The 23,994-nt window shown below is 37.5% G+C and overlaps 5 protein-coding genes across 9 annotated transcripts; 3 read left to right on the top strand and 2 right to left on the bottom strand.

Moving 5' to 3' along the window:
• Positions 1-2,180: 2,180 nt before the first annotated feature.
• Positions 2,181-4,422, top strand: LOC120004599 (universal stress protein PHOS34-like). The gene is made up of 4 exons (XM_038853966.1): positions 2,181-2,449; positions 2,579-2,673; positions 3,644-3,765; positions 4,083-4,422. Exons 1-4 carry the CDS (start codon positions 2,266-2,268, stop codon positions 4,168-4,170), a joined length of 489 nt encoding a protein of 162 aa, XP_038709894.1. The 5' UTR covers positions 2,181-2,265; the 3' UTR covers positions 4,171-4,422.
• A 692-nt stretch (positions 4,423-5,114) lies between these two features.
• Positions 5,115-7,402, top strand: LOC120004600 (universal stress protein PHOS34-like). The gene is made up of 4 exons (XM_038853967.1): positions 5,115-5,413; positions 5,543-5,637; positions 6,609-6,730; positions 7,044-7,402. Exons 1-4 carry the CDS (start codon positions 5,230-5,232, stop codon positions 7,129-7,131), a joined length of 489 nt encoding a protein of 162 aa, XP_038709895.1. The 5' UTR covers positions 5,115-5,229; the 3' UTR covers positions 7,132-7,402.
• A 585-nt stretch (positions 7,403-7,987) lies between these two features.
• LOC120003851 (E3 ubiquitin-protein ligase RFI2-like) lies at positions 7,988-13,938 on the top strand. 2 transcript variants are annotated; one of them, XM_038852982.1, is made up of 7 exons: positions 7,988-8,279; positions 10,456-10,628; positions 11,400-11,458; positions 12,415-12,440; positions 12,532-12,907; positions 13,191-13,477; positions 13,584-13,938. In XM_038852982.1, exons 1-7 carry the CDS (start codon positions 8,099-8,101, stop codon positions 13,667-13,669), a joined length of 1,188 nt encoding a protein of 395 aa, XP_038708910.1. In that variant the 5' UTR covers positions 7,988-8,098; the 3' UTR covers positions 13,670-13,938. The 2 variants fall into 2 exon arrangements, with proteins under 2 accessions (XP_038708910.1, XP_038708909.1); XM_038852981.1 differs by having other exon boundaries at positions 7,994-8,279; positions 13,191-13,938.
• Positions 13,939-14,504: 566 nt separating this feature from the next.
• On the bottom strand, positions 14,505-20,030 carry LOC120003849 (beta-glucosidase 11-like). 4 transcript variants are annotated; one of them, XM_038852977.1, is made up of 13 exons: positions 19,305-19,793; positions 19,135-19,198; positions 18,230-18,285; positions 18,057-18,132; positions 17,891-17,962; positions 17,653-17,740; positions 17,283-17,538; positions 16,876-16,991; positions 16,450-16,670; positions 16,167-16,186; positions 15,999-16,086; positions 15,097-15,187; positions 14,505-14,876 (listed from the first exon to the last, which is right to left on the bottom strand). In XM_038852977.1, the coding sequence occupies exons 1-13, from the start codon at positions 19,455-19,457 to the stop codon at positions 14,633-14,635; spliced, it is 1,545 nt and encodes a 514-aa protein (XP_038708905.1). In that variant the 5' UTR covers positions 19,458-19,793; the 3' UTR covers positions 14,505-14,632. The 4 variants fall into 4 exon arrangements, with proteins under 4 accessions (XP_038708905.1, XP_038708907.1, XP_038708906.1 ...); XM_038852979.1 differs by lacking the exon at positions 19,135-19,198 and having other exon boundaries at positions 19,305-19,441; XM_038852978.1 differs by lacking the exons at positions 15,999-16,086; positions 16,167-16,186 and having other exon boundaries at positions 19,305-19,608.
• A 1,929-nt stretch (positions 20,031-21,959) lies between these two features.
• LOC120003852 (phytochrome A-associated F-box protein) lies at positions 21,960-23,418 on the bottom strand. Its single transcript, XM_038852983.1, has one exon. It carries the CDS (start codon positions 23,213-23,215, stop codon positions 22,214-22,216), a length of 1,002 nt encoding a protein of 333 aa, XP_038708911.1. The 5' UTR covers positions 23,216-23,418; the 3' UTR covers positions 21,960-22,213.
• Between the last annotated feature and the right edge of the window lie 576 nt (positions 23,419-23,994).

Below are 23,994 nucleotides of genomic sequence, written 5' to 3'. Positions count from 1 at the left end.
TCTGCAACAGTATGTAGTTTCATTTCATTGGCTCACAATAACCTTGTATCCAAGCGCTGAATTTTGACTGGACTTATCCTGTCGTCAAATGAGAAATTTACGTGTTTGACGGCTCGAATTTAGGTCCATAATGAATGTCTAAAGGACAAACTAGTATGTATCACATCATTCTCGATTACTAAAAAAATTTATTTCATTGGTTGGAAGTTTGAAATAATTGATTGCTTAATTACATTAGATTAGAAAGTTAAATGCACCCGAATCATTATTTGGAGTGGCAAGGATAATGTATATCACCTTGACGATTAGGGTTCGAATTCCTCTCCTTCGTTTCAAAAAACAAAAAATTTGAAGAAAAAAAAGAAAGAGAAAGTTGAACGTATGTAGCAATTGAAGCTACCACCTTTTGCGTGTCCTGGAGTTCAATTTAGCTTCGAATCTCCTTTAAAGGCAAAGCAGCTGCTGAGCTAATGGAGAGGCCACGATACTTTGTCGACCACTAAAGTTTGTTTCCCTTCAAAATATTAATCGAAAATGACTTATATCCCTAACATTGTCGTCCATAACTGACTATAATAGTATTATATTATTTAATTATGGCTCTGTTTGATACAGCGGAAAGATTGATTTTCAATGCTAGCGGAAAAGCTATGAAAAATATGCTGAGCTTAAAGCTGTGAAATATCCTGTGAGGTGTTTGGTGAACTAAAAACTAATACTAGCAGAAAAACTGTTGAAATAAAATATTATAATATTAGTTTTTTTTTTATATTAAAATTAATCTAATAAATATAATTCTTATTAAAAATAATTCTAAGTATTAATTAATAAATATTTTTAATTATTAATTAATAAAATTTTAATATTTTTTTATTTTAAGTATTAAAACTGTTAAAAATTTTTATAGTATTAAAACTGTTAAAAATAATTTTAAGTATTAAAATATTTTTCATAATTTTTTAATCATTTTGTTATTATTTTTCAGCTAATAAATATAATTTATTATTAAATTGTTTTTATATCAAAACTAAAAATGTTAATTAGTAAAAGAAATAAAATAATAAAAATAATGTTGTCAATATTAATAAAAAAGTAAAAAAAATTAATGTTATAAATGTTAATAAAATATAACATTGTAAATATTTTAAAAAAATAAAATAATAAACTGAAAATGTTTTTTCAGATAATACATGTTAATATGCATGTGGGTCATCGTTTATTAAAAAATAATAAAATATTATTATTTTGTAGGACCCACATTATTAAAAAGTTATACAATGCAATTATTTCGTGGGGTCCACATTAAAAAATAAATAAATAAAGGAGGCTAAACGCCTCACCCACTGCGGCGGATCCGCTGCATCGTTTGGTGCAAACATGTGGTATATTGAATTTCGTTATTGCATTATTTAATTATATTGATTTTCATTATTATATTGTCGAATTACATTGATTTTCGTTATTAAGTTGTCTAATTACATGTTATGATTGATTATGACTGAATTTATTAGGTATACGTTTCCGAATATTAATAGACAAAATATTCTATAGGTTTCCCTGTTCAATCCACACAAATATAACAAACTAGTCTCTAGATACATTGTTTTTGGAAAAACTATTACCTTCTTTGATTATATCCATGAAGAATAAAAATTATCGCATGTATCCTTCAGGAATTCTCCAACACAGATAATCTCCGTTGTTTTTATAAATAAGTGGGATCCAAAACAATGAAGTCCACTCATTATTTCATTTTTCAACACTCTCAAGTCTCAAGTCCGCATTTGAAATCCATCGGACATAAACAGATAAAATAATAAAGTTCCGGGATATAATCGAGAATTTTGATACTTCAAGGATATAATCGAAAGAAGGTAATTTTATTGATGGTTTGGGCCTTGTGGTTTTTTGCCCTATAGTTTACCAAGGAGACCATTCGAATTGGACCGTCCACATACACAGTGGTTATAAATCCAACAGGGCCCCCAAACAGTGGCCAGTGGCAGTTACATCCACTTCACGAGGCCCGGATGACAATTCCCAACCCAAACCATCACGTTTTTCTTGGTTTCTACTTTCTATAATAAACAAAAGAAAAGCCCAAACCAACGGTCTATACGACGTCGTTGACACCAGACACTCATCAAGTCTCACTGCTGCTTAGAAACACAGACAATAAAGCCAGGGACAGTCACTTCTTCGCACGGAGTCTATGATAAGAAGTTCCGTGCAAGTTCTGGAGAGAAACAGAGATCACTATAATTCATGGCGACCACGACAGAGAAGCAAGTGATGGTGGTGGGAATCGACGACAGTGAACACAGCACGTATGCTCTGGTTTGGACTCTGGACCACTTCTTTACTCCTTTGGGTTCGAATTCTCCTTTCAAGCTCGTCATCGTACACGCCAAACCTTCTCCTGCTTCTGCCGTCGGACTCGCCGGTCCTGGTACTTCTAATCATCTCTCTTTCTCTTTTCTCATGTTTGGATTTGAATCGGTGTTCGAAAACATTCATCGTTTTTAATTTTATTGAGATTAAGGAGTGGAAATTGAAGCTTTGTCTTGATGAGCTGTAGGAGCTGCGGAGGTTTTGCCGCTTGTGGAAGCGGATTTGAAGAAGATAGCTGCCAGGGTTGTAGAGAAGGCTAAAGAAATCTGCATCAGTAAATCGGTAATCATAATCATTTTGAATCTGCATCCCAATTATGGTATTCTATGATATTATTAATAAGCTGATAGTTTGTTTGTGTATTTCTTTTGTATAATTTTGAAATTTTGTGTATTGCTATTTTTCCTAATTCAGTAATGGTTGTGTTATTGAACAAAATGGAAAGTTAATTTTAGAGAAAAGTTCCAGAGAGTTCCCATCATAATCAAATGATAATATGCAAAAACAGTGTTTGGAGTGATTACTGAGCAAATCGACACAATGAATTCAAGAAACCATACTCGGAACTTGGATTTGATACACAGTTAATCGGATTTTGAAAGAGAAATAGTTCTAACTAGAAGGAAGGAGCTTCTGTGATCAAGAAAATTGGGGATTGGATGCAGTTTCTTGGCACTCTACATGGAAACTTTAAACTAAGATGTGAAAGACTTGCATGACTGCATGAGTAACTGAAAACCTTGACAGAATGGTACAGGTTGTGTTCCTGAACATATCTACCCTTAGTGATGACTTGAATGGCTCCTCCAAAGTAATTCCGTTATAAGTTATTGTTTTTGGAGCTTGTGGAAAACTACTATCCCAAATGTTTCGTTCTCTTGGAGAATTCTTTTTCAGGAAATTTACTATCTGCTGCATTTAAGTAGCTTTTCAGTTTGCCTCCATTTGCAAATGTTGGAGACATGTTGTGACAACTTTTAGGGACAAGCGCCCAACATCGGATCTAAAAAGTAGTTCTCGATGAAATTTCTGTTGTTTTAGTGTCCTTTATACTCGTGTGTATGTGGTGGGGGTGGGGAGGAGGGTGGGTGCTAGTGCTTGCATGCCTGTATCTTCTTGTGTATGCATAGTGCTTTCCTGCTGTGTAATTACGCAGAGTAATCAATTTCAGTTACATTAGGCTATCTCACGCTTAACACTAACCTAAATGCATTGGTTTGTAATATTTCTGAGAGTTTCAGATTCTGTGCAGGTCCATGATGTAACCCTTGAAGTGGTGGAAGGTGATGCTAGGAATGTTCTCTGCGAGGCTGTAGAGAAACACCACGCCTCAATTTTGGTTGTTGGCAATCATGGTTATGGAGCTATTAAAAGGTATTGAAAATGCCTGTCTATGCTTGTATTTTAATACACCGTATCTGAGTTTTACGCCAGCGTAAAATAGTAAGTTCTAGATTGTATAGTCAATTGACATTTCAGTGTTCCGATTGATTTCATGGGAAAGGAATTTGAAAACTTGCCCCAGTTAATACCTTACTAGGACCATGTGCATATATATATCTCTGAGAATAGTGGAAATTCCTTCCAGGAAAACTCTCTGGCCCTAGGCATATGAATGCACAGAGTAAAAAAATGTTTCTCCTCTTTTATCCCTGCCGATTTCGCTTACATTGCATCAAACTCTCGTGCAGGGCTGTCCTGGGTAGTGTGAGTGACTACTGTGCTCATCATGCGCACTGCTCTGTGATGATTGTGAAGAGGCCTAAAATCAAGCACTAAGCCACTTAGTTCTTCCGGGAAAGTGTTGAAGATCGTATTTGGATATATTCAACAATAATTTCTGGATCAAACTCAATATTACACCTACCTACCTACACTGCTTGCATAAGAGAATTTTGATTCTGTCTATTGTGTATTGTACATCACGTATATCTATGTATTTGTACTTTTCGTTGTTATAACTAGAGAAATAGGTTTCTATCTCCAGCTTTGCTAAACAATCATAAGTAGAGCAATATCGTATTTGAAGAAGTTCATGACAATGATCTTTCCAAGCCTCATCGTGTAAAACCCTACGTAAAGAGCACATTTGATCTGTTAAGACAAAAATGGTCTGACATGGAACGGTCGAGTGATTTGTAAATAGAGTTTTAACATTTTCATGACTCTAAACACCAATAGTGACATCCATAAAGAACAAATATGTCCTAATCTGAATGGTTTATTAGCAAAATTCAACATCTCTCAAATTGTAGATGCGTCTTAATGGGTATAAGTATCAATAACGACGGTCCATGAAAAGTGTATCCGTGAAACCTATAACAGAAAATATATTTGGGTTGAGAATTTCAATATGATCAAAAACGGCATCCGAAGGTACTACTATCCCACATATTTTTCGGACTGGACCCAAAAAATGAAGCTCAGACCCACCCAAGGCATTGAACCGACCTACCCAGACCTGATATAATTTCGGATAAGGTTGGGTCGGGATTAGGCCCATAGGACAAATGATGACCCTTACTTTTTGAAAGTTTCAAACATTATCCACATCCAACAGAGCCCACAAACAGTGACAAGTGGCATTACATCCACTTCACGAGGGCCGGATGACCATTCCCAAACCATCACGTTTCTCTTGGTTTTATAATAAAACAAAGAAAAGACCATACCAAGGGTATATACGACGTCGTTGACACCAGACACTCATCATGTCTCACTGCTGGGTCTGCTGCTTAGAAACACAGAAGAAAGCCAGGGACAGTCCCTTCTTCGCACGGAGTCTATGATAACAAGTTTCGTGCAAGTTCTGGAGAGAAACAGAGATCACTATAATTCATGGCGACCACGACAGAGAAGCAGGTGATGGTGGTGGGAATCGACGACAGTGAACACAGCACGTATGCTCTGGTTTGGACTCTGGACCACTTCTTTACTACTTTGGGTTCGAATTCTCCTTTCAAGCTCGTCATCGTCCACGCCAAACCTTCTCCTGCTTCTGCCGTCGGACTCGCCGGTCCTGGTACTTCTAATCATCTCTCTTTCTCTTTTCTCATGTTTGGATTTGAATCGGTGTTCGAAAACATTCATCGTTTTTAATTTTATTGAGATTAAGGAGTGGAAATTGAAGCTCTGTCTTGATGAGCTGTAGGAGCTGCGGAGGTTTTGCCGTATGTGGAAGTGGATTTGAAGAGGATAGCTGCCAGGGTTGTAGAGAAGGCTAAAGAAATCTGCATCAGTAAATCGGTAATCATAATCATTTTGAATCTGCATCCCAATTATGGTATTCTATGATGTTATTAATAAGCTGATAGTTTGTTTGTGTATTTCTTTTGTATAATTTTGAAATTTTGTGTATTGCTATTTTTCCTAATTCAGTAATGGTTGTGTTATTGAACAAAATGGAAAGTTAATTTTAGAGAAAAGTTCCAGAGAGTTCCCATCATAATCAAATGATAATATGCAAAAACAGTGTTTGGAGTGATTACTGAGCAAATTGACACAATTAATTCAAGAAACCGTACTCGGAACTTGGATTTGATACACAGTTAATCTGATTTTGAAAGAGAAATAGTTCTAACTAAAAGAAAGAAGCTTCTATGATCAAGAAAATTGGGGATTGGATGCAGTTTCTTGGCACTCTACATGGAAACTTTAAACTAAGATGTGAAAGACTTGCATGACTGCATGAGTAACTGAAAACCTTGACAGAATGGTACAGGTTGTTTTCCTGAACATATCTACCCTTAGTGATGACTTGAATGGCTCCTCCAAAGTAATTCCATTATAAGTTACTGTTTTTGGAGCTTGTGGAAAACTACTATCCCAAATTTGTCGTTCTCTTGGAGAATTCTTTTTCAGTAAATTTACTATCTGCTGCATTTAAGTAGGTTTTCGGTTTGCCTCAATTTGCAAATGTTGGAGACATGTTGTGACAACTTTTAGGGACAAGCGCCCAACATGGGATCTAAAAAGTAGTTCTCGATGCAATTTCTGTTGTTTTAGCATCCTTTATACTCGTGCGTATGTGGTGGGGGTGGGGAGGAGGGTGGAAGCTAGTGCTTGCATGCCTGTATCTTCTTGTGTATGCATAGTGCTTTCCTGCTGTGTAATTACGCAGAGTAATCATTTTCAGTTACATTAGGTTATCTCAAGCTCAACACTAACCTAAATGCATTGGTTTGTAATATTTCTGAAGAGTTTCAGATTCTGTGCAGGTCCATGATGTAACCCTTGAAGTGGTGGAAGGTGATGCTAGGAATGTTCTCTGCGAGGCTGTAGAGAAACACCACGCCTCAATTTTGGTTGTTGGCAATCATGGTTATGGAGCTATTAAAAGGTATTGAAAATGCCTGTCTATGCTTGTATCTAATACACCGTAGCTGAGTTTTAGGCCAGTGTAAAATAGTAAGTTCTAGATCGTATAGTCAATTGACATTTCAGTATTCCGATTGATTTCATGGGAAAGGAATTTGAAAACTTGCCCCAGTTAATTTACTAGGACCATGTGCATATATATATCTCTGAGAATAGTGGAAATTCCTTCCAGGAAAACTCTCTGGCCCTAGGCATATGAATGCAGAGAGTAAAAAAATGTTTCTTCTCTTTTATTCCTGCCAATTTCGCTTACATTGCATCAAACTCTCGTGCAGGGCTGTCCTGGGTAGTGTGAGTGACTACTGTGCTCATCATGCTCACTGCTCTGTGATGATTGTGAAGAGGCCTAAAATCAAGCACTAAGCCACTTAGTTCTTCCGGGAAAGTATTGAAGATCGTATTTGGATATATTCAACAATAATTTCTGGATCAAACTCAATATTACACCTACCTACACTGCTTGCGTAAGAGAATTTTGATTCTGTCTATTGTGTATTGTACATCACGTATATCTATGTGTATGTCCTTTTCATTGTTATAACTAGAAAAATAGGTTTCTATTTCAAGCTTTGCTAAACAATCATAAGTGAAGCAATATCGTATTTGAAGAAGTTCATGACAATGATCTTTCCAAGCCTCATCATGTAAAACCCTACGTAAAGAGCACATTTGATCTGTTAAGACAAAAATGGTCTGACATAATACAGTCAAGTGATTTGTAAACCGAGTGTAACATTTTCATGAGTCTAAATACCAATAATGACATCCATAAATAACAAATATGTCATAATTTGAGTGGTTTATTAGTAAAATTTAACTTCTCTCAAATTGTACATGCGTTTTAATGGGCATGAGTATCAATAACTATGGTCCATGAAAAGTGAATCCGTAAAACCCATAACAGAAAATATATTTGGGTTGAGAATTTCAACATGATCGGAAACGGCTCTGAAGGTACTACTATCCCACATATTTTTTGGACTGACTTTATTTATTGAAAATACATGTACAAAATTATTCCCAAAACGGCTTGTTGTGTAGCGTTTTGTCGTGCTGGCGTGCAAAAAGAAAAAACAATGAAAAACCGACTCCGCTGCGTCACTTTGTTGGCTAGCGGTATTACTGTATTAGTCACGGATTCGTGACAAGTGTTGGCGAACCATACGACCAAGTCTACTTTCCCAGTACAGTCCACGAAATGCCCCAACCACGTAATCCGACAGGTCGGAGCGCAGATAGATAGGTTTCACCCCCCCCCACCACCCCACTAGAGCAAGAGAGAGATTCAGTGTTCTGGCAGAATTGTAGCTTCTGGGTTACTGATTGGCTGATGGCGAGGTCGAACGACACTGATCGTGACCATAATCTGGATCGTTTAGTCGATGATCATCCTGATGGTGATGGAGAGCTTCCATATTCTGGCATTAGCTGCTCGATTTGCTTGGATTCGGTGGAAGATAATGGAGTTAGATCCACGGCTAAGCTGCAATGCGGTCATGGATTCCATCTGGGTATGCCCCATTTGTTTTTAATATGTCTTTTTTAGTGGATGACGATTTCATTTTATCTGAATTGGCAGAAATAGATTCCCTGTTTGGGTGCTGGGTATGTGTATTTTTCTTTGAATTTGTAAGAACATAGAGGGTGACCGTGAAACTGCTTGGTTTGTTGACAACTATGCTATACTTCTATTAGAGACCATGTAAAATTTATTTGATGGTGATTTTGCATTTATGTATAGATACTCGTTATGAAAGGGAGGAAATATTTTATCCCTTATAATACCATTTTACTTGTATACATTAGTTGTTCTTAAATGAAATTTAAGAACTAACAGAAATACTAACATGGAAGGGGAGACTCTGATATTGTGCCACATAATTGATTGGTTTGATCAGCATTTAAAGATGATGTATCTCATACATATCTCTGTAAATGAGAGGAATAGTGATATTGTGCCACATTATTGCATGTGAAATAGAAGGTGTAGAATTTCTATTCGTCGGGAGATGGTTGAATATGGCGTAGAATACATTTAGCGGTGTGATATAAGTTTTGTTTAATGAAGATAATATACATGGTAAAGTAGTTCATATTTTACCTTTTGTAGTGGTAGAAATGTTAAATACATGCTTTACCATAAAGGATGGTAGTTCTGCTTGGTTAAGATGAAATAGGAAAATGTAGTACTAAGAAAAATGAACTAACAATCAAGTGGTTGTTTTGGGTGTTCAATTGGTATCCCTTCAGAGATGATGATAACAAGGCCGCTAAAAATCATTTGAATATTTAATCTTTTGGTCTGGAGATAGATGGCCATAGCTCTTTGGAGCCATATTGCTAACGGAAATTCTTAAGGAGGTAAAAAGGGCCGATGTCTGAAACAATTTTAACTTAGATATTCACTCATATAGTTTGAAAGCCGTTTGACCTTTCATTTGAAATGGAGGCAATACCTAAGTTTGACCTTTAATTTGAACAGAAGAAGGGAAACCCTTGGCCTAGTGGTAAGTCGCATCACGGCAACCTGCAGGTCTTAAGTTCAAATCATGTAAACGGTCTCTCCACATGGCAGGTGTAAGGTTGTGTGCATCCTGCCCTTCCCCAACCCCACCTCCCTTGCAAAAGCCTTGTGCAAGGGAGTTCTTTTTCGTTTTTTAATCATTTTATCAAAAATCTTTATTTTGGAATGACTGCTTTCTTTTAGAACTCTCAAAAATTCGAAGATGGACATTCATCACATGCAGATGATATCCCTAAACCCTTTGGCGCCTTAATAAATCTTCTTTACTCTCAACCAAAAAAAAAAGTCCAATTGGCATAAAAGGCAAAAAGAACTGTCCAAAAATAGTTGGCTACTCATGAAATATTCAAATGCTCAGTGATATCACTATGAGATGATAGTTTTCGAATGCTTAAATGAACACCCATGGGTCTTTCATACTCCTCATCTGCAGGCCCTAATTGCCCTTTTCAAAATGTCTATTACGGGTTCAGCACTGAACTCTCTTACTTGTATCTTGATTCTTGAACATATTGAAAGTTCATCCAAGTGAAAGTGCTTAAAGTTTTTCTTTTCATGATGCTTTGCATGTCGCACACTTGTACGTGATTTGCATACTTCCAATCTTAATAGCTGTACGTATGTGTGCCTAGTGGTAAAGTTGCTTCAACCCCGGTCATAATTGGGAACAGAACATTCTTAGTACTTCAAGGGGTCGGGTTCAAACCCTAAAAACAGCTTATTCACTAATATGAAGGAAATGTTGTGTACATCTTACCGTGTTTAAACTTTGACCTTGTTTGAATCCATAAAGAAAATACGTAGAAATCCACCAATGGATTCTCCTAAGACTTTTGATTCAATCTGAAGTTTTGCTATCCTCTAATCCTGTAGCATTCATCTATTGAATCAAATAATTCTGCTGTTTTGAAATTTTTAATAATAGAGCTTCGCATACTTCCCGTATCAAGTGTGTGCTAGGAAATATTAGTACTGTTGTAATAAATTGCTTAATATTGTTAACTGCGCTTGCTTTCTATTTGCAGAGAATCTCAATGCATCCAAAAAATAAACAATACATATATCTGTTGTGTTGTCATCTGTTATGCTACTGATACTGAAATGATAACATTGTCATCATCACCACTATCATCATTATATAATTATTATCTCGTATGGTGCAGACTGCATTGGTTCAGCGTTTAATATGAAGGGGGCAATGCAATGCCCTAATTGTCGAAAAGTTGAGAAAGGCCAATGGCTGTACGTAACCGGGCCGGTCCGTTCACTTCCTGAGTTGAGCATGGATAACTTGATTACTGATGAAGATGTCTATGGTCTAAGCTTCTCTGAAATGGTAAGATAGTAACTTGAAGATTCTGTTCTCATGTTTTGCATAGGTCATTTTCTAAAGCATGCATCATTTAACCAGTTTAATTGAATGAGGCTTATGCTGGACATTGAAATGAAGATATTTATGTTTTCAGGATATTTACTGCTTATGTTTTTTATTAATTGATGTCTGCTGCGTTATGTGATGATTCTGTTGAGACTTGAGAATCTGGTTAAGAATCCCACAACAAACAAAATAAACGATAGATTTGATTGATAGAATTCACAAAATTGAACCCTAATACAATCTCTAGTATGGAAAGCACATAATGAATTTACACTAGCCCCAGCCAGTTGGAGCAAGCATACCCCAAAGAGCCGAATAAATCTAGTATAGAACACACAATGATTTTATCCTAGCCCAAACAAATCAAAGCCAAGAGTGTCTTAAGAGCCGAGTCTATATGGGATAAGCCCTAGACAAAGCCTCCAAAACATTCTTCTAATTCTCCAATGCATAATAAAACAGCTACATAAACATAGTATTTAAAGACATCAATCCTAAACTAAATAAGGAAACAAGCTCTAATTAGTTGACTTAAATAAGGATTCTAATTAACTTTCTCAGTCCTACGATTCTCATCAGATTCCTTAAATCTGGCTTTCTAAAACTGAGATGTTTATTATTCTAAAATAAAAGTAATACTTGGAAATGTTTTAAATTGTTCTTATTTGTACTGTCTCACATAAGGTGACCCTTACATTTCTGCTTTGTGGCTTCTATCGTCCTTTGCAGCCATTCCGAGTTCAATGGTGCCCATTGGGTGATTTAGCACAACCTGGTTCATCATTTGAGTAAGCAAAATTTCCTTGGTTTTATATTTGGGTTCTTATTTTCTTTTTCCCTTCCCGTCATGTGTTGACTTGCAAACACTTTCTTTTCTTTTTCAATCACATTGTGCATATTAAGAGCGAGCTGATGGAATCTACTAATTATTTCTATTTTATTTTAACAAATCTTCTAGTATTTGAACATGTCAGATCCTGGTATCAGTCATAATTTTTAATTAGAAAATAAATAAATAGCAACATTTCCATTTCTGAGTCACATAATTCAAAACACATTGAATATTTTCTAGTCTGCTATACACAAATTCTTTGCCCTGGTTTACATTTCAAACTTCTTTCCCATGGCAACCTAAGCACTCAAGGCTTATAAAGGGCCTAAGATTCCACATGTTTTGTCAAATCCTGCATCTAGATAAAAGATGTCCTCAAAATACATGCAATATAGGTTTCATTCTCAAATTCCAATGGAGAAAGATTTTGCACTTCTGGTATCAAATATGGCTGCGACCACCCTTGACGCGCCTGACACCATCGTCACTGCTACAGTTGCCACAGCTCTCACCCTGTTGTGAAATAAAGTTCCAAGATCGCTGATACCATTTTCTTGCTTATCATAGTGGGATATGGATGTTCTCCAGTCTTGTGTCCGCAGGTTCCTTTTGTGTCTGATTGTTCATGAATTTCATTTTACTGGTACATAATCTTCTTCGAAAATTTTCTTCCATATCGAGCTGTTGTGTTGCGCTTTTTTTTTTTCTTTCCTTTTTTAGTGTTTGATCTCCGATTTCTTCTGTTGCGTTTGTTTTGTTGAGTAAAACATCCAACAACAAGAATATTCCTGGAACATTAAACGAGGAAAATATCTTCATGTTTCTTTTTTTTCCCTTGAAAATCTTGGGTATTGCCTAGCAGTGGCATCAATTTTCTGCTATCCCTGACATTTGACACTAAATATTTTTCAGAGAAGTGGAGTCTCCATCGACCATGTGTAAGTCTTCTGTTATGAACTTATCAGAAAAAATGTCTGCTATTAAATGCCCAATGACTGAATGATGCTTGATTTTTTTTCCTTCTTGTAGTTCAAAACATGCACGGACACCCTCCAATTTTTGCTGATCAGACTGCTATACCTGTGGCTCACTCATATGTCACATATGTTGGTCCAATTCCACCTGCATCCTCTGGACCTACTGATACAGTTGTGGATTCCTCCAGTCGTTCTTGGAATGGTGCATCTAGACGCAGTGAGATCTTTAATCTGCTTGCATCTCCTGCCTTAACTAGCCAATACCCTGGTTGGAGCAGTTATTCCACTCCTCTGCCCCTCCCTGGTGGCCATAGCATTGGTGCTGATCCAAATCCTGTCCCACCTGTAACATTGAGACCTTCGCGTGGGGACGTTGACACTGTGACAATGCCCAGGGCATTAACACAACCATTTGTCTTTCATCATGGGTAAGCTAAAGGCTTGATAATATGCTTTTGTTTCTGTTCTTTAGTGGTATGGAATTTCAGAGAACTTTGTTCTCTACTTCATGACAACATATTATACACTCTGTTACCAATAGCATTCGTCACAACAAAAAGCGTACATTGCTAAGTCGTATCATGAATGAGAATACCAAATATGTAGGACTTCATATGCCTTTGAGCATGAGAATACCATTATGCAGGATTGTTTTTGTTTCATATGCCTTTTGAGAATGAGAATGTTGACCATCCGCACCCTATGAAACAGATCTGGTCCTAGAGGTGGGAGCTCACTTGCCACAAGTATTCCTCCTCGTCACCCTCTTGGCAGCGTTCAGAACGGTGAAAGCCACCATGTATTCTATCCCTTTCCTTATCAGCAGCAATCTAACCATCCTCAGGGTATGCCTTCACCTCTAGGCCATGGCATCAGAAGGTTTGATGTTCCAAGGAGCACGCCTATGGCAGTACCAGCACCACCACTACATGTTGACCATAATGGTGGCTTCTATATGGTTCCTCCAAGTTTATCCGCCCGGAATCCTCATGAAGCAGGTTTTCCTTTACCAAATCATTTCTCTCATTTTCCAAACCCCTCATTTGATAGAGACGCAGGTTCGGGACCATTTCATCACATTCCTGGTCACTTTTCTGGAAACAGATCTGGCAGTGGTTGGCCAAGACGCTAATCTTCGAATCCCGGGCTGGATTTTATCTGGTTTCTTGCGAACCACAATACAGGCGTGAATTGCGTACAACAGTTATGCTTCCATTTTGTGCATTCAGCTACTGCTTCCATTGCAGGCATTGTTTTTCTCCTTGTTCCAGCATATGCCTGGAATGAAAAACTACAAGTCGAATTTGATAAGCTGTTGTACAAACTGTAAATTTTGGTAAACTTGCTCTGTTTTGTGGCCTATTGTTTTGTTTATATCTCGCAAGAGATGTACATAACTTCATTTTATTACTCAAATTGTTTTGTTCATCTTTGATCTTGCAAAAGAGACGTTCATTACTTATTTTTATTTACTTGAGACTAGCTTTGTTGATATTTCTACTTGCAAAGGTGGAGAACGTGAGTCGTCAGTGGTCGTGAATGACTGATTTTTCTCAATCTTTTCGAAAAGATCTGGCTTCCGTAAGAGGAAGTCGGAAAGATTTGATCATCGTAGGGTGGTTCTTTTATCAATGGATGCTCTTATTACACTGATAGTCTCTGAAGTATGAGAGAACCAACCATGTAGCCTCTACATTGAGAATTCAAACATTGTATACGTTATTAGTCCGATACATTGTAAGAACTACCCGTAATAACGAACTTGCAAATCGAGGAGACTTGTAAGATGATTGCTACCCAATATACCTTCACTGCCCTGAGCCCTCCTCTCCCAAAACCCTCCTTCCCAAACAGGGTTATATACCTCTCCCTTGACAACCACCAAATACCTCCACCTCCTTAAAATACCCCAACACCTCCAACTACCTAGAAACCCCAAAGCCCCACAACCCCATAACAAGCAAGGCCTTAGTACAAATTATGGAAAGTTACAAAAAATTGAACTCGAGGAAAAACAACAATCTATTTTGTGAAGCACGAAACTTCTCTGGTCAATTTATTTATGGATTATAATCTCCCATTGTAGTCCTCTATGAAGCTGACATATGAAGACTACAAAGAACAATAGTATTAGTCTCTAAAGACGTCTACACTCACAGAACAGAGTGGCCAGTAGTAAGGGTAGATAGGTTTTTTTCATCAATAATTGTATATGAAGTAATGCTTCCTCCCTTCAGAAAATTGGAGTACCAGTATGCAGAGAGCTTTGGGTATCTTTTCAAGTCTGGGTCGTCGAGGTCAACGTAAAATAGGCCAAAACCAGATTTGTAGCCGTCCAATAACTCGAAAACATCCAGAAAGGACCATGTGAAGTACCCTCTTACATCTGATCCGTTCCTTCAAAGATTTTAAGAACGACATGGAGAAAAAGAATCAAACACTGAATAACTGCATTACTACTCTTTGAATAGTCAAAAACACGAGTTAATGAATCGTAATCATGCATGATATCTTCTCAGCAGAAAAAAAGTAACAACAAATTAAATCTGCATTCTGTGAGTGGCTCATAACAAGCAGCTTGAATGAAATGGTGGGAGATTCGTGATCTCGAACATACCTCACTGCATCTAGCACAGCCCCAATGTATGCATGCAGATATTTTATCCTTGAAGTATCCTCCAATGAAGAATTGCGGGGAGCGCTCTGACCTGGAAATATATTAAAAGTAAAACCCAGTAAAGCAATTAGATGATTAACACATGAGCCCATTCCCGGTCAGCCGTTCTAACAACAATTTGCATGTTCTACCGAGCCAATAACCAAGTAACCAGTAAATTAATTGTTGATAATAAGTTTTATGGTGTATGAGGGGCAAATCGCGCATAGTATGAAAAATCATGCGCAGAACTAACTTTCCAAAGAGGCAAAAAACAAAGACATTTCTTCACCAGACTTGTCATTCTCAGCAACAGCTATTTCTTATCCTGAATGCAGCTCAATCAAACGACTTTTTTTGCTATGTTTCTTTTCTTGGGAGGTACAATCTTTTTTTCTCAATGAGTTTTCACATTAAGATGCTAACAGTTTATTCAAGTTCAGCTCTAATATTTTTAATACATTCTTGAAGTCCTGGTCTTCCTAAACATAGGCAACACAGTTTCGTTCAGCTTTTGACTGTCTACGTTTTTTACTATTATTTCTATGGGTTATGAACTATGAAGTGCTCCTATATTTTCCTTTTCTTTTTTCTTTCTTTTCTATTTAACTTAAGATTTGAGCATTAACCTAAGGACTGCTTTTGAGAAGCATTAACCTTCAATACAAGTAAATTCCATTGCAAATCATTAAAACTCTCAAGGACCATATTTGATAAGAGTTTGGTTTAGTAGTGTTCTTTGTGAAAAAAAGAAAAGGAAAAAGAAAATAACGAAGAAATCACAATTTCGAAGGTGTACGCATGAATGTATGCGAGCGAGGTGAAGAAAAGAGATCGAGAAAAAGAAAGAGTGAAAGACTGACCATTTTCGTAAATATATATAGGAGGGTTGCCATAAACTTGCTTAATATACTCTAACGCTCCCTGCAAACCCCAGGGTTCTATAGGGTACTGAGCAGTGAAACAGGTTAGGATAAAAAATCAACAACTAACCATGATTAACCTTAAAGTTATAGCTTTTCACCTCTCACCTCATCTGTCAATATATCACCTGCCATAGTCATAGCGAGTTTAGTTCAGTTTCATCTTCAGAGACTAAAAAAAGCTCCAGAGAATGATATAAAAAAATGGCTGATTATTCAATGGGTTATCCTGATCTAAATTTGACTTGCCAAATTGTGAAGAACATAATCAGTGGTTATAAGTCAAGCTTACACCTGGAGAATTCTATTACAGACAATTAAACAAAGGTGCATTCAACATTATCAGTTGACTCAACAAAGTAACAAATCAAAACAATAGTAAAAGACATACTGATAATGTTAGTCGCCATGTCTGCCATAAAATCTCTATAATCCAGTGTCAAACTGAAGGAGTTGTCTTGGACATAGATATTGCAGTAATGTATCAGTCCTATGAAGTCAAATGAATCTTTAACCAGTTCAGATTCATAGTCAGTGAAGGCTGGAAGTCTCGAGCCTACATTTTTCTTCATTATGTCGGGGTAGTCCCCAAAGAAAAGGGGATTTGCAACCCTGCAGAGCAAGTGCACATATTCAGCCTGCCGGCAGCAATTGTAAAACTAAGTGCAGTTAAGATCAAAGAATTTATAAGCTATATCTCTGTCCCCTGATATTTGAATCATACCTCTTTATGCATACGTGCATCATCACAAATATTTATTTAAAGGGCCATATGAATCTGACATTACATTCTTCAACAGCCACAAGTCGAACTTACCAACCAATATAGAAGTCTTTAGCTCTTCCAGTCGCAATTATATCCTCCCTTGAGTTCGTTAAAGGGATGACCCCGAACAAATAGAGGGAGAGTCCTATAAATCCATGTTGCTTCCCCTGCATTATATCTTTTGGTAAAAATTACAACCTTCTCATGAAATATTTTATCTTGTCATGCTTGTCACTTGCCTGCCTTCTCCCAAGAGAAAACCGACAAGAATTATACACTATGTCATGTACATAAGTCCAAAGGTTATCATATACCCAGGAAGTCAGGAATCAGAGAGAGCTAGACAAATTTCATGCGTAATAGCTAAGTTATAGAATTTGCGAAAAAAGGGAAGGTTTAGCAGATTCGATGTCCTCAAAAATAATCTAGGTAGTAAAATAAATATGTTCACATATCACCTGATACTTCTTTCTGTACAATCTTGCAGCTGATGCATGTGCTAACAGCATATGATGAAGTGCCAAGTATGGCTCAGTTGAGGAGTTGCCTTTGATGCAGTTAACTCCAAATGGAGCTGAACATCTTCCAGGTGGAGTGATACCTTGGCCATAACTTCCCAAAGCAAAGATATTGGGTTCATTTAAGGTGGTCCAATAAGAAACCCTGTCGCCAAAAGCTCTGAAGCACATGTCTGCATAAGCTGTGAAGTCCTTGCTGCATCCACATACAAAATTAACACTTGATTATAATTATAGTTCACTGGGTGCAGGAAATGCACCTTAAGAACCAAAAAGAAAACTGTAAGCAAAAAAAGAACAGGCCTCATACATAATCTTTTGATTTAGCCATCCTCCATACTCATCTTCAAGTGTCTGTGGGAGATCATAGTGGTGTAATGTAACATGAGGTTGGATTCCTGCTCGATGACAAGATAAAATGGCATCAGTAGTTAACTGAATATTAATACATCATTTGACTTGATTCTCGAAAATTCCTATTCGCATGTTTGTATTCCAAATGCTCAGGAAATGTAATTAGCTCAATTATGTTGAGATTTGGTCACAACCATGACTAACAAGTTCATTGATGAGGTTGTCGTAGTATTGTAAGCCCTTTGGATTGACAGGTCCTCTACCACCTGAAATTGGGAAAATTAAGATCAAACTGACATCAAAACAACAGAATTTGCTTAGTTTGTTGCCATATTGGGGTGGAGTTTGGATGCATAATACCTGGAATAAGTCTTGACCATGATATGGAAAATCTATAGGCTTCTAAGCCAGTCTTAACCATGAGTTGGACATCTTCCTGCCAGAGATACATATACCAACCAATGGACCTTAGTAAAACGTGATATGGCTCGCTGCAATTGAACTAACTAATAGATTTAGGTCATTTTAGATACCTTGTACTTGTGGTACTCATCACATGCTACGTCTCCAGTCTCCCTACCCATATTCCCTGGAATTTGAATTAGAAGGTAATCGCATAATCATCTCTGCTTATTTGTGCTATATCTATCCATAAATTAACCAAATGCCCACAATGCACATGCATTAAACCATGTATTACTTCAAGAACAGATCTCAGCAACTACAGAGCTTGATGCACCGGTTCATTGATATTGAGCAGCATTGATACAAATCAGCCAACTCAGTCTTCATAAAGAATATTCTGAAAGTCAGGTAGGTAGTTTAATGTTCAAGTACTTGGGAGTTAGGATCACTGTTCAAGAGTCCAACAAATATCTAACTCAAATGACTCACCAGCTATGTTCTTGAGTCATATTTTGCTTTTTAACTTTTACCTTTAATAGCATGCATTAATCAGAAGGTATAAAAAAAAATTAAGATTGAAGGATGAAAGACACCTTCAACTCTTTAGGCTTCAGTTCCTCACCACAAAAAGTTCCATCCCTTCTATCCTCCCCATCTCTCACATTTTTGCCTCAAGGGCTTATTGGAGCACCAAACATAACTACCATCCACACTTGTTTGCTCAAATCCTGGTCCATTTTTTTGCTCAAAATTGATCTCTTCCAAAACATAGATGTATTAATCAATTCAGAATGTAAACCCGGCCAACTATATGAGACCCAGAGAGGAACCAATTGAGTACCCAATTACTTGATGACTCTATTGTATGTATGTACACAAGTAAGGTTAAATATAGGGTTAAGGATTCCATTAGCCATAGCCAAACAGAGAACAAACCCCACCCTTAATCCTTTATTAGTCCATTTTCATGGTTTGAGAGAAGATAAATGTGAAAGAACTAATTCAACAAAAATTAGAATGATGTGAAGCTGACCAGAATGAGTGAAGGTATCCCAAATGCTTGGAGTCCTACCATCCTCATTCACTGCTCCTTCAACCTTTGCCATACCATCCACATTTCATAATTGACAAGGGTTTTATCTTTGCCTTCTATCTTCCTTCATAAGAAAAAAATCAGAGAAAAAAATTTGGGGAAAAACTGACCTGATAAGCAGAAGTTCCAGAACCAAAAACAAAGCCAGGAGGGAAGTCCTTTCTGCTAAACGCACTAGCACCATTGACTATTAGGCTTGTATTGATTAACAGTACAAGCACAACAAGCCACCAAGAGAAGCTAAACGCCTTCCACACAGCCATACTAGTTTCTCTTCCCAAACCAAGCGAAGCTCAATTGCCTTCAAGGTCCATCTAGTTACAGGTCACATGTATACACAAAACAACTCCCGTACACAAACCTCGCACGCGAAATGGACCAATAGGAGACAGGCATAATAGTCACGCAATAAACACTAAAAAGGACAAAAACCTGTCAATATTTGTTGTTACAGTCACGATAGGGATCCCAATAATTGATATATGATAGGGATCCCAATAATTGGTATCTCAATTATCTCAGAAACTGTTGAGTTGTACGCAAATGATTTCATACGCATCCAACTCATGTATCTTAGTTATCTCGACTACTGACGGAATTATAAGCACATCATTCCATATACATCCAACTCAGCAATGAAATGAGATATTTGGAATACCAACTTAACTAGGATACCAACCTTATCATTTTCGTTGTTGTAATGACTTGCAAAAATCTCATATGGCCTAGGTTGATTTGGGGTTCTCCTAGTCTGTCTGGTCTGTCTAGATTTTGATGCCCACGCACTAACCAGCGATTGTAATAGATTTCAATATCACTTCCTCTTCATACCCTTTTCAGTATATTGTCGTTTTCTTCTTCAGTATTATTAACGAAGAAGATGCTCCTAAGGTTTGGTCAATTTAGCTTCCGTTCATGTCTGATTGATAGTAAGCTGTGGGCACAGCTAATGGGATCCTTGAGGGATGAGGACCAAAATAGATTGTCAAGTTAATTACGTACTCAATGGGTGTGTTGTGTTTATGTGTGGTTCTCCTGGCCTGTCTAGATTTTGAAACCCGTGAGCTTGCGTAGACTTAATCTAGCACTGTACAAAAATTACTGGAAAACCCAAAGAAAAAAAATAAAAATGACCGACCGATAATCGAAATAACCGATGGATCAATCGGTTAAATTTATGTAAAAAAAAAAAACCAACCATTTTCACCCCTGCCTGTTTTCTGGGTTCGGGGATCTGTGGCTGGTGCAAATCTAGGTCGTGCCTCTGGGTTATATGCAATCTCATGCTAAATTGGCCAAAATCACTCAGAATGGTCATTTAAACAATTAAACTCAAAATATATGGGTGTGAACACTGCTGTTGATTGTAGAACACATTGTACAATTTCAAACCTTTGCATACATCTTATCCAGTAGTTCTCCCATCTTCAAGAACAAAGACAATAGGGCATGCCACACTCGACAGAATATTTCACCGTTCATTCTCCCTTGGCACAAGTTACAGAGAGAAGTGGCCAAGAGAAAGCACTAACAAGTTCATTCCCAAGCCAACTCCATCTGAAGTTCTGAACTAACACTTTCTCAGTTCAAAAAATGAGATATAACACGCAAGCACGCCATTTGAGAGGAACTTAATAATCTGTCTTTAGACAGCTATCGAGAGTCCGGTTGATTGATTCACAACATGCCTACTATAGCAGGCATAATAACTTACATAGCTCACACTTCACAGTAGAAGAAAGTGTGCGACAAGTTAACTCCAGTAGTAATCACCCAAACAACAAATAAGAAGATTGAAAATTTTTCTATTCGATGTCTAATGGATAATTCACCAAAGATTATAACACAAAATGAATAATTCACTCCACAGAATATTAGTATGCATGAAGCAGCAGGAATTGCTATGATGCAGTGGTGGGTATGGTAGTGCAAAGTGGCTTAGAAAGTCAGCAAACAGCGGTTCTTCCCATGTGGAAAAACAACATCATAGCGAGAAAAAAATTCACAGACTTTTCCATGTAAGTTCCTAACTAGTTTCATGATATATTGAGCCAAGGCACTAATCAATGGGGACCCTGTAATGTAATAGTGAAATGTTACAAACATTTCCTGAGAGAGGATAACTGCAGGCAACATTTCTTATAAAGTAAGTTAATAATACACTCACTGACTCACAGTCACACGTCCCATCGTCAATAATCCAGTAATATAACTTAAATGATTAAATAACCACAAGAATACACCAGTTCAAAGAATATCAAAAGTCTAGAATAAACCAGTTTAAAATTTTTGTTCAGTACCAGTACTTCGACTATTTTCAGTGGCAATGAGCAATCTTGCACTAGTCTCCATAAGACGTTTCAGGATTTTCCAAAACCCCCAGCAGCCAAGACATTATTTTTTCAGTATCCTTACTTCACATTAGGTTTGTGTGCTTCATATTTCATGCAGGCTCAACTGCACTATGTATGAATCTTCTAACAATCTCCTCATAATGCTTGATATGAGGTCTTAGTTTCCTGTTTGGAAGTAAAAATCATGACATCTATTCTAACAGCTGTCATTCTGAAGTCTGAACTGAAATTAGTTCCTTCAAATGTTCTTAATTGAGATATGAAGAGGAAAAAAAAGTTTGAATGCACTAATTGTGGCATGAAATAAACAAATGATAACACAGACGACTAGACATAGTTGCTATTCTCCCACTCAGATATATAATGTGCCTCAATCGATGGAAATCAGACAGCAAAACTTGCGAGTTCAGGTAGCAACTCTCAACAGTCAACACGATCATTGAAATTGAACCAAATAGTTCTTCATTAGAACTCAAGCCAAATAATAGCATATCATCTGAATAACAATTACAATGAACATGGTAAAGCAAAAGCATACAGAAGCACAAAAGCAAATATACCTAAACAATTTCCCAATCTCTAAGCTCTCAAACTAACAAGACCAATGTAGATTAAAAGAACACGAAAAGAAAAGGAATACCAATTCAGAAGCAACCAGAATCAGATTAAGTGTATAATGGCAAGTCAGTCCAGGCCCCAGAAACATGCCCATTCTCACAGACATAAGCTCGAACAATAGGGTCTCCATCGTCATGGAAACCCCGAAAGACCCGCCTCAAACAGAATGCAGAGTGCAGATCCCAGGTCTCATTGCACGCACAAAAAGCACAATTCAGATCAATCTTCCTGCGGTTCCCATCATTGATTGTCCTCCACACCCGGGACCGCTTGAAGTTTTTGAAAACACCCCTGAAAAGCATGTAATTTCGCTTCTCTTCGATGTGTATACACCCAGGAAAATCGCAGATATACAAACAATCATCCCTAAATTGGCTCGCCAACAGCTTGTTCCCTTGCTCCCGACTCAAATTCCAAACCCCTGACGCCAAATGAGACCTAAGCAATCGACAAATTTTTCTCCTCTTACGCGTATGAAAATCATGCCCAACTCTCCCGTACCCCTTCTCCACGACCTCCTCGTTACTACTCTGAACCGCATCTGGCCCTTCGGAGACATCATAAACGGTGTCGAAATACAGATCGTCGTACATCGACCAAGAGCAATCAGAGTCAGAGACAGACGTACCAGCACCACCAGCAGCAGAAGCAGACACTACTAGATCACAATTGGAGCATGGATGTTTGATTGCCGTGCCAGCTAAGCTGAAATTCTCATCTGGGCCAAGCTCACGTTCAAGGCCAAAGTCTGAATCCTTGAATAAAAACCCGACGTTGAGAAGGCCAGGGCAGCAGACGGAGAGCTTAAAAAGGGCAGCCCAGCCTCCAGGCGGCGCCGATGACGAGGAGAAAAGGAGATCCGAAACGACAGCGGGGATGGCGGCGTTGCACTTGTCCTTCCAGCAAATGTTTCGAATAAGAGAAGAGAACTTGGTGCAGACGCAAGCCAATCTGGCCCAGTGACGCGGATCATCTTCAAGCTTGGAGAAGATGTTGAGGACCACATCGTCGGAGAGTTTGGAGAAGGTTGTTTCGGCCATCGTTGTCATTTGTTGTTCCAGATCGGAATGAACCACCGCCACCACCTAAAAAGCTACAATAATAATGGTTTTGGCGGAACAGTGTATCTGTGTTGAACTTGAAAGCTGTTCCGCTGAGTCGCTGACACTTGTTAAAACGCATCTTCTTCCATAAATATAGAAATTTGTGGATTCTTGGGCTCTGCTGTTAATGAAAACTGCAGAGCCTGCTGTTTTTTCATAAGTTTTATGAATCCAACAACATTTTTTGAACTTCAAGCAAAAATTAAATTCTAACATGAAAATTTATCAAACATTTTGAATTTATATCTAATGATATAAAATTATTATTCATTTTTCATATTAAATTTGATTTTTATTTCCGAAAAAAAAATTTATGATTGTTTAAAAGAATAAAAAATTTTGAGCCCAAAATGGGCTATGGTGGACTCCGCTGTAGGTTTATTTACAGCAGAGCCTGAGCACTCTCTTCTTCTGGGGCTGGAGTTTTAGAAAATTTACAAATTATTGGAGTCTCATTTCAAATAAGTACAAATATAAGTAAAAAAAGTAAAAAGTGATTAATATATGATCCATATATGTTAGTCACGTATCCTCACGAGTGTGCATATATCTCCCAACAAATAATTAGAATCCAAGCCGATGGGCACACAGGTTGGGACATCACAGGTTGGGACACTACAGGGACAACTCCCAGTTCGCTTCGCTGTTTTCTTGTTGGCTAGTAACTGCTGCCTCTTTCTTTGATTATTGTTTTCCACTTTTTGTGAGATGCAGAATTGGTCTTA

This window comes from Tripterygium wilfordii, chromosome 8 (genome assembly GCF_013401445.1).
Source record: "Tripterygium wilfordii isolate XIE 37 chromosome 8, ASM1340144v1, whole genome shotgun sequence".
NCBI classification, from domain to species: domain Eukaryota; kingdom Viridiplantae; phylum Streptophyta; class Magnoliopsida; order Celastrales; family Celastraceae; genus Tripterygium; species Tripterygium wilfordii.
The sequence above is the reverse complement of the archived record's forward strand: the minus strand, read 5'-3'. Positions and strand labels throughout refer to the sequence as shown.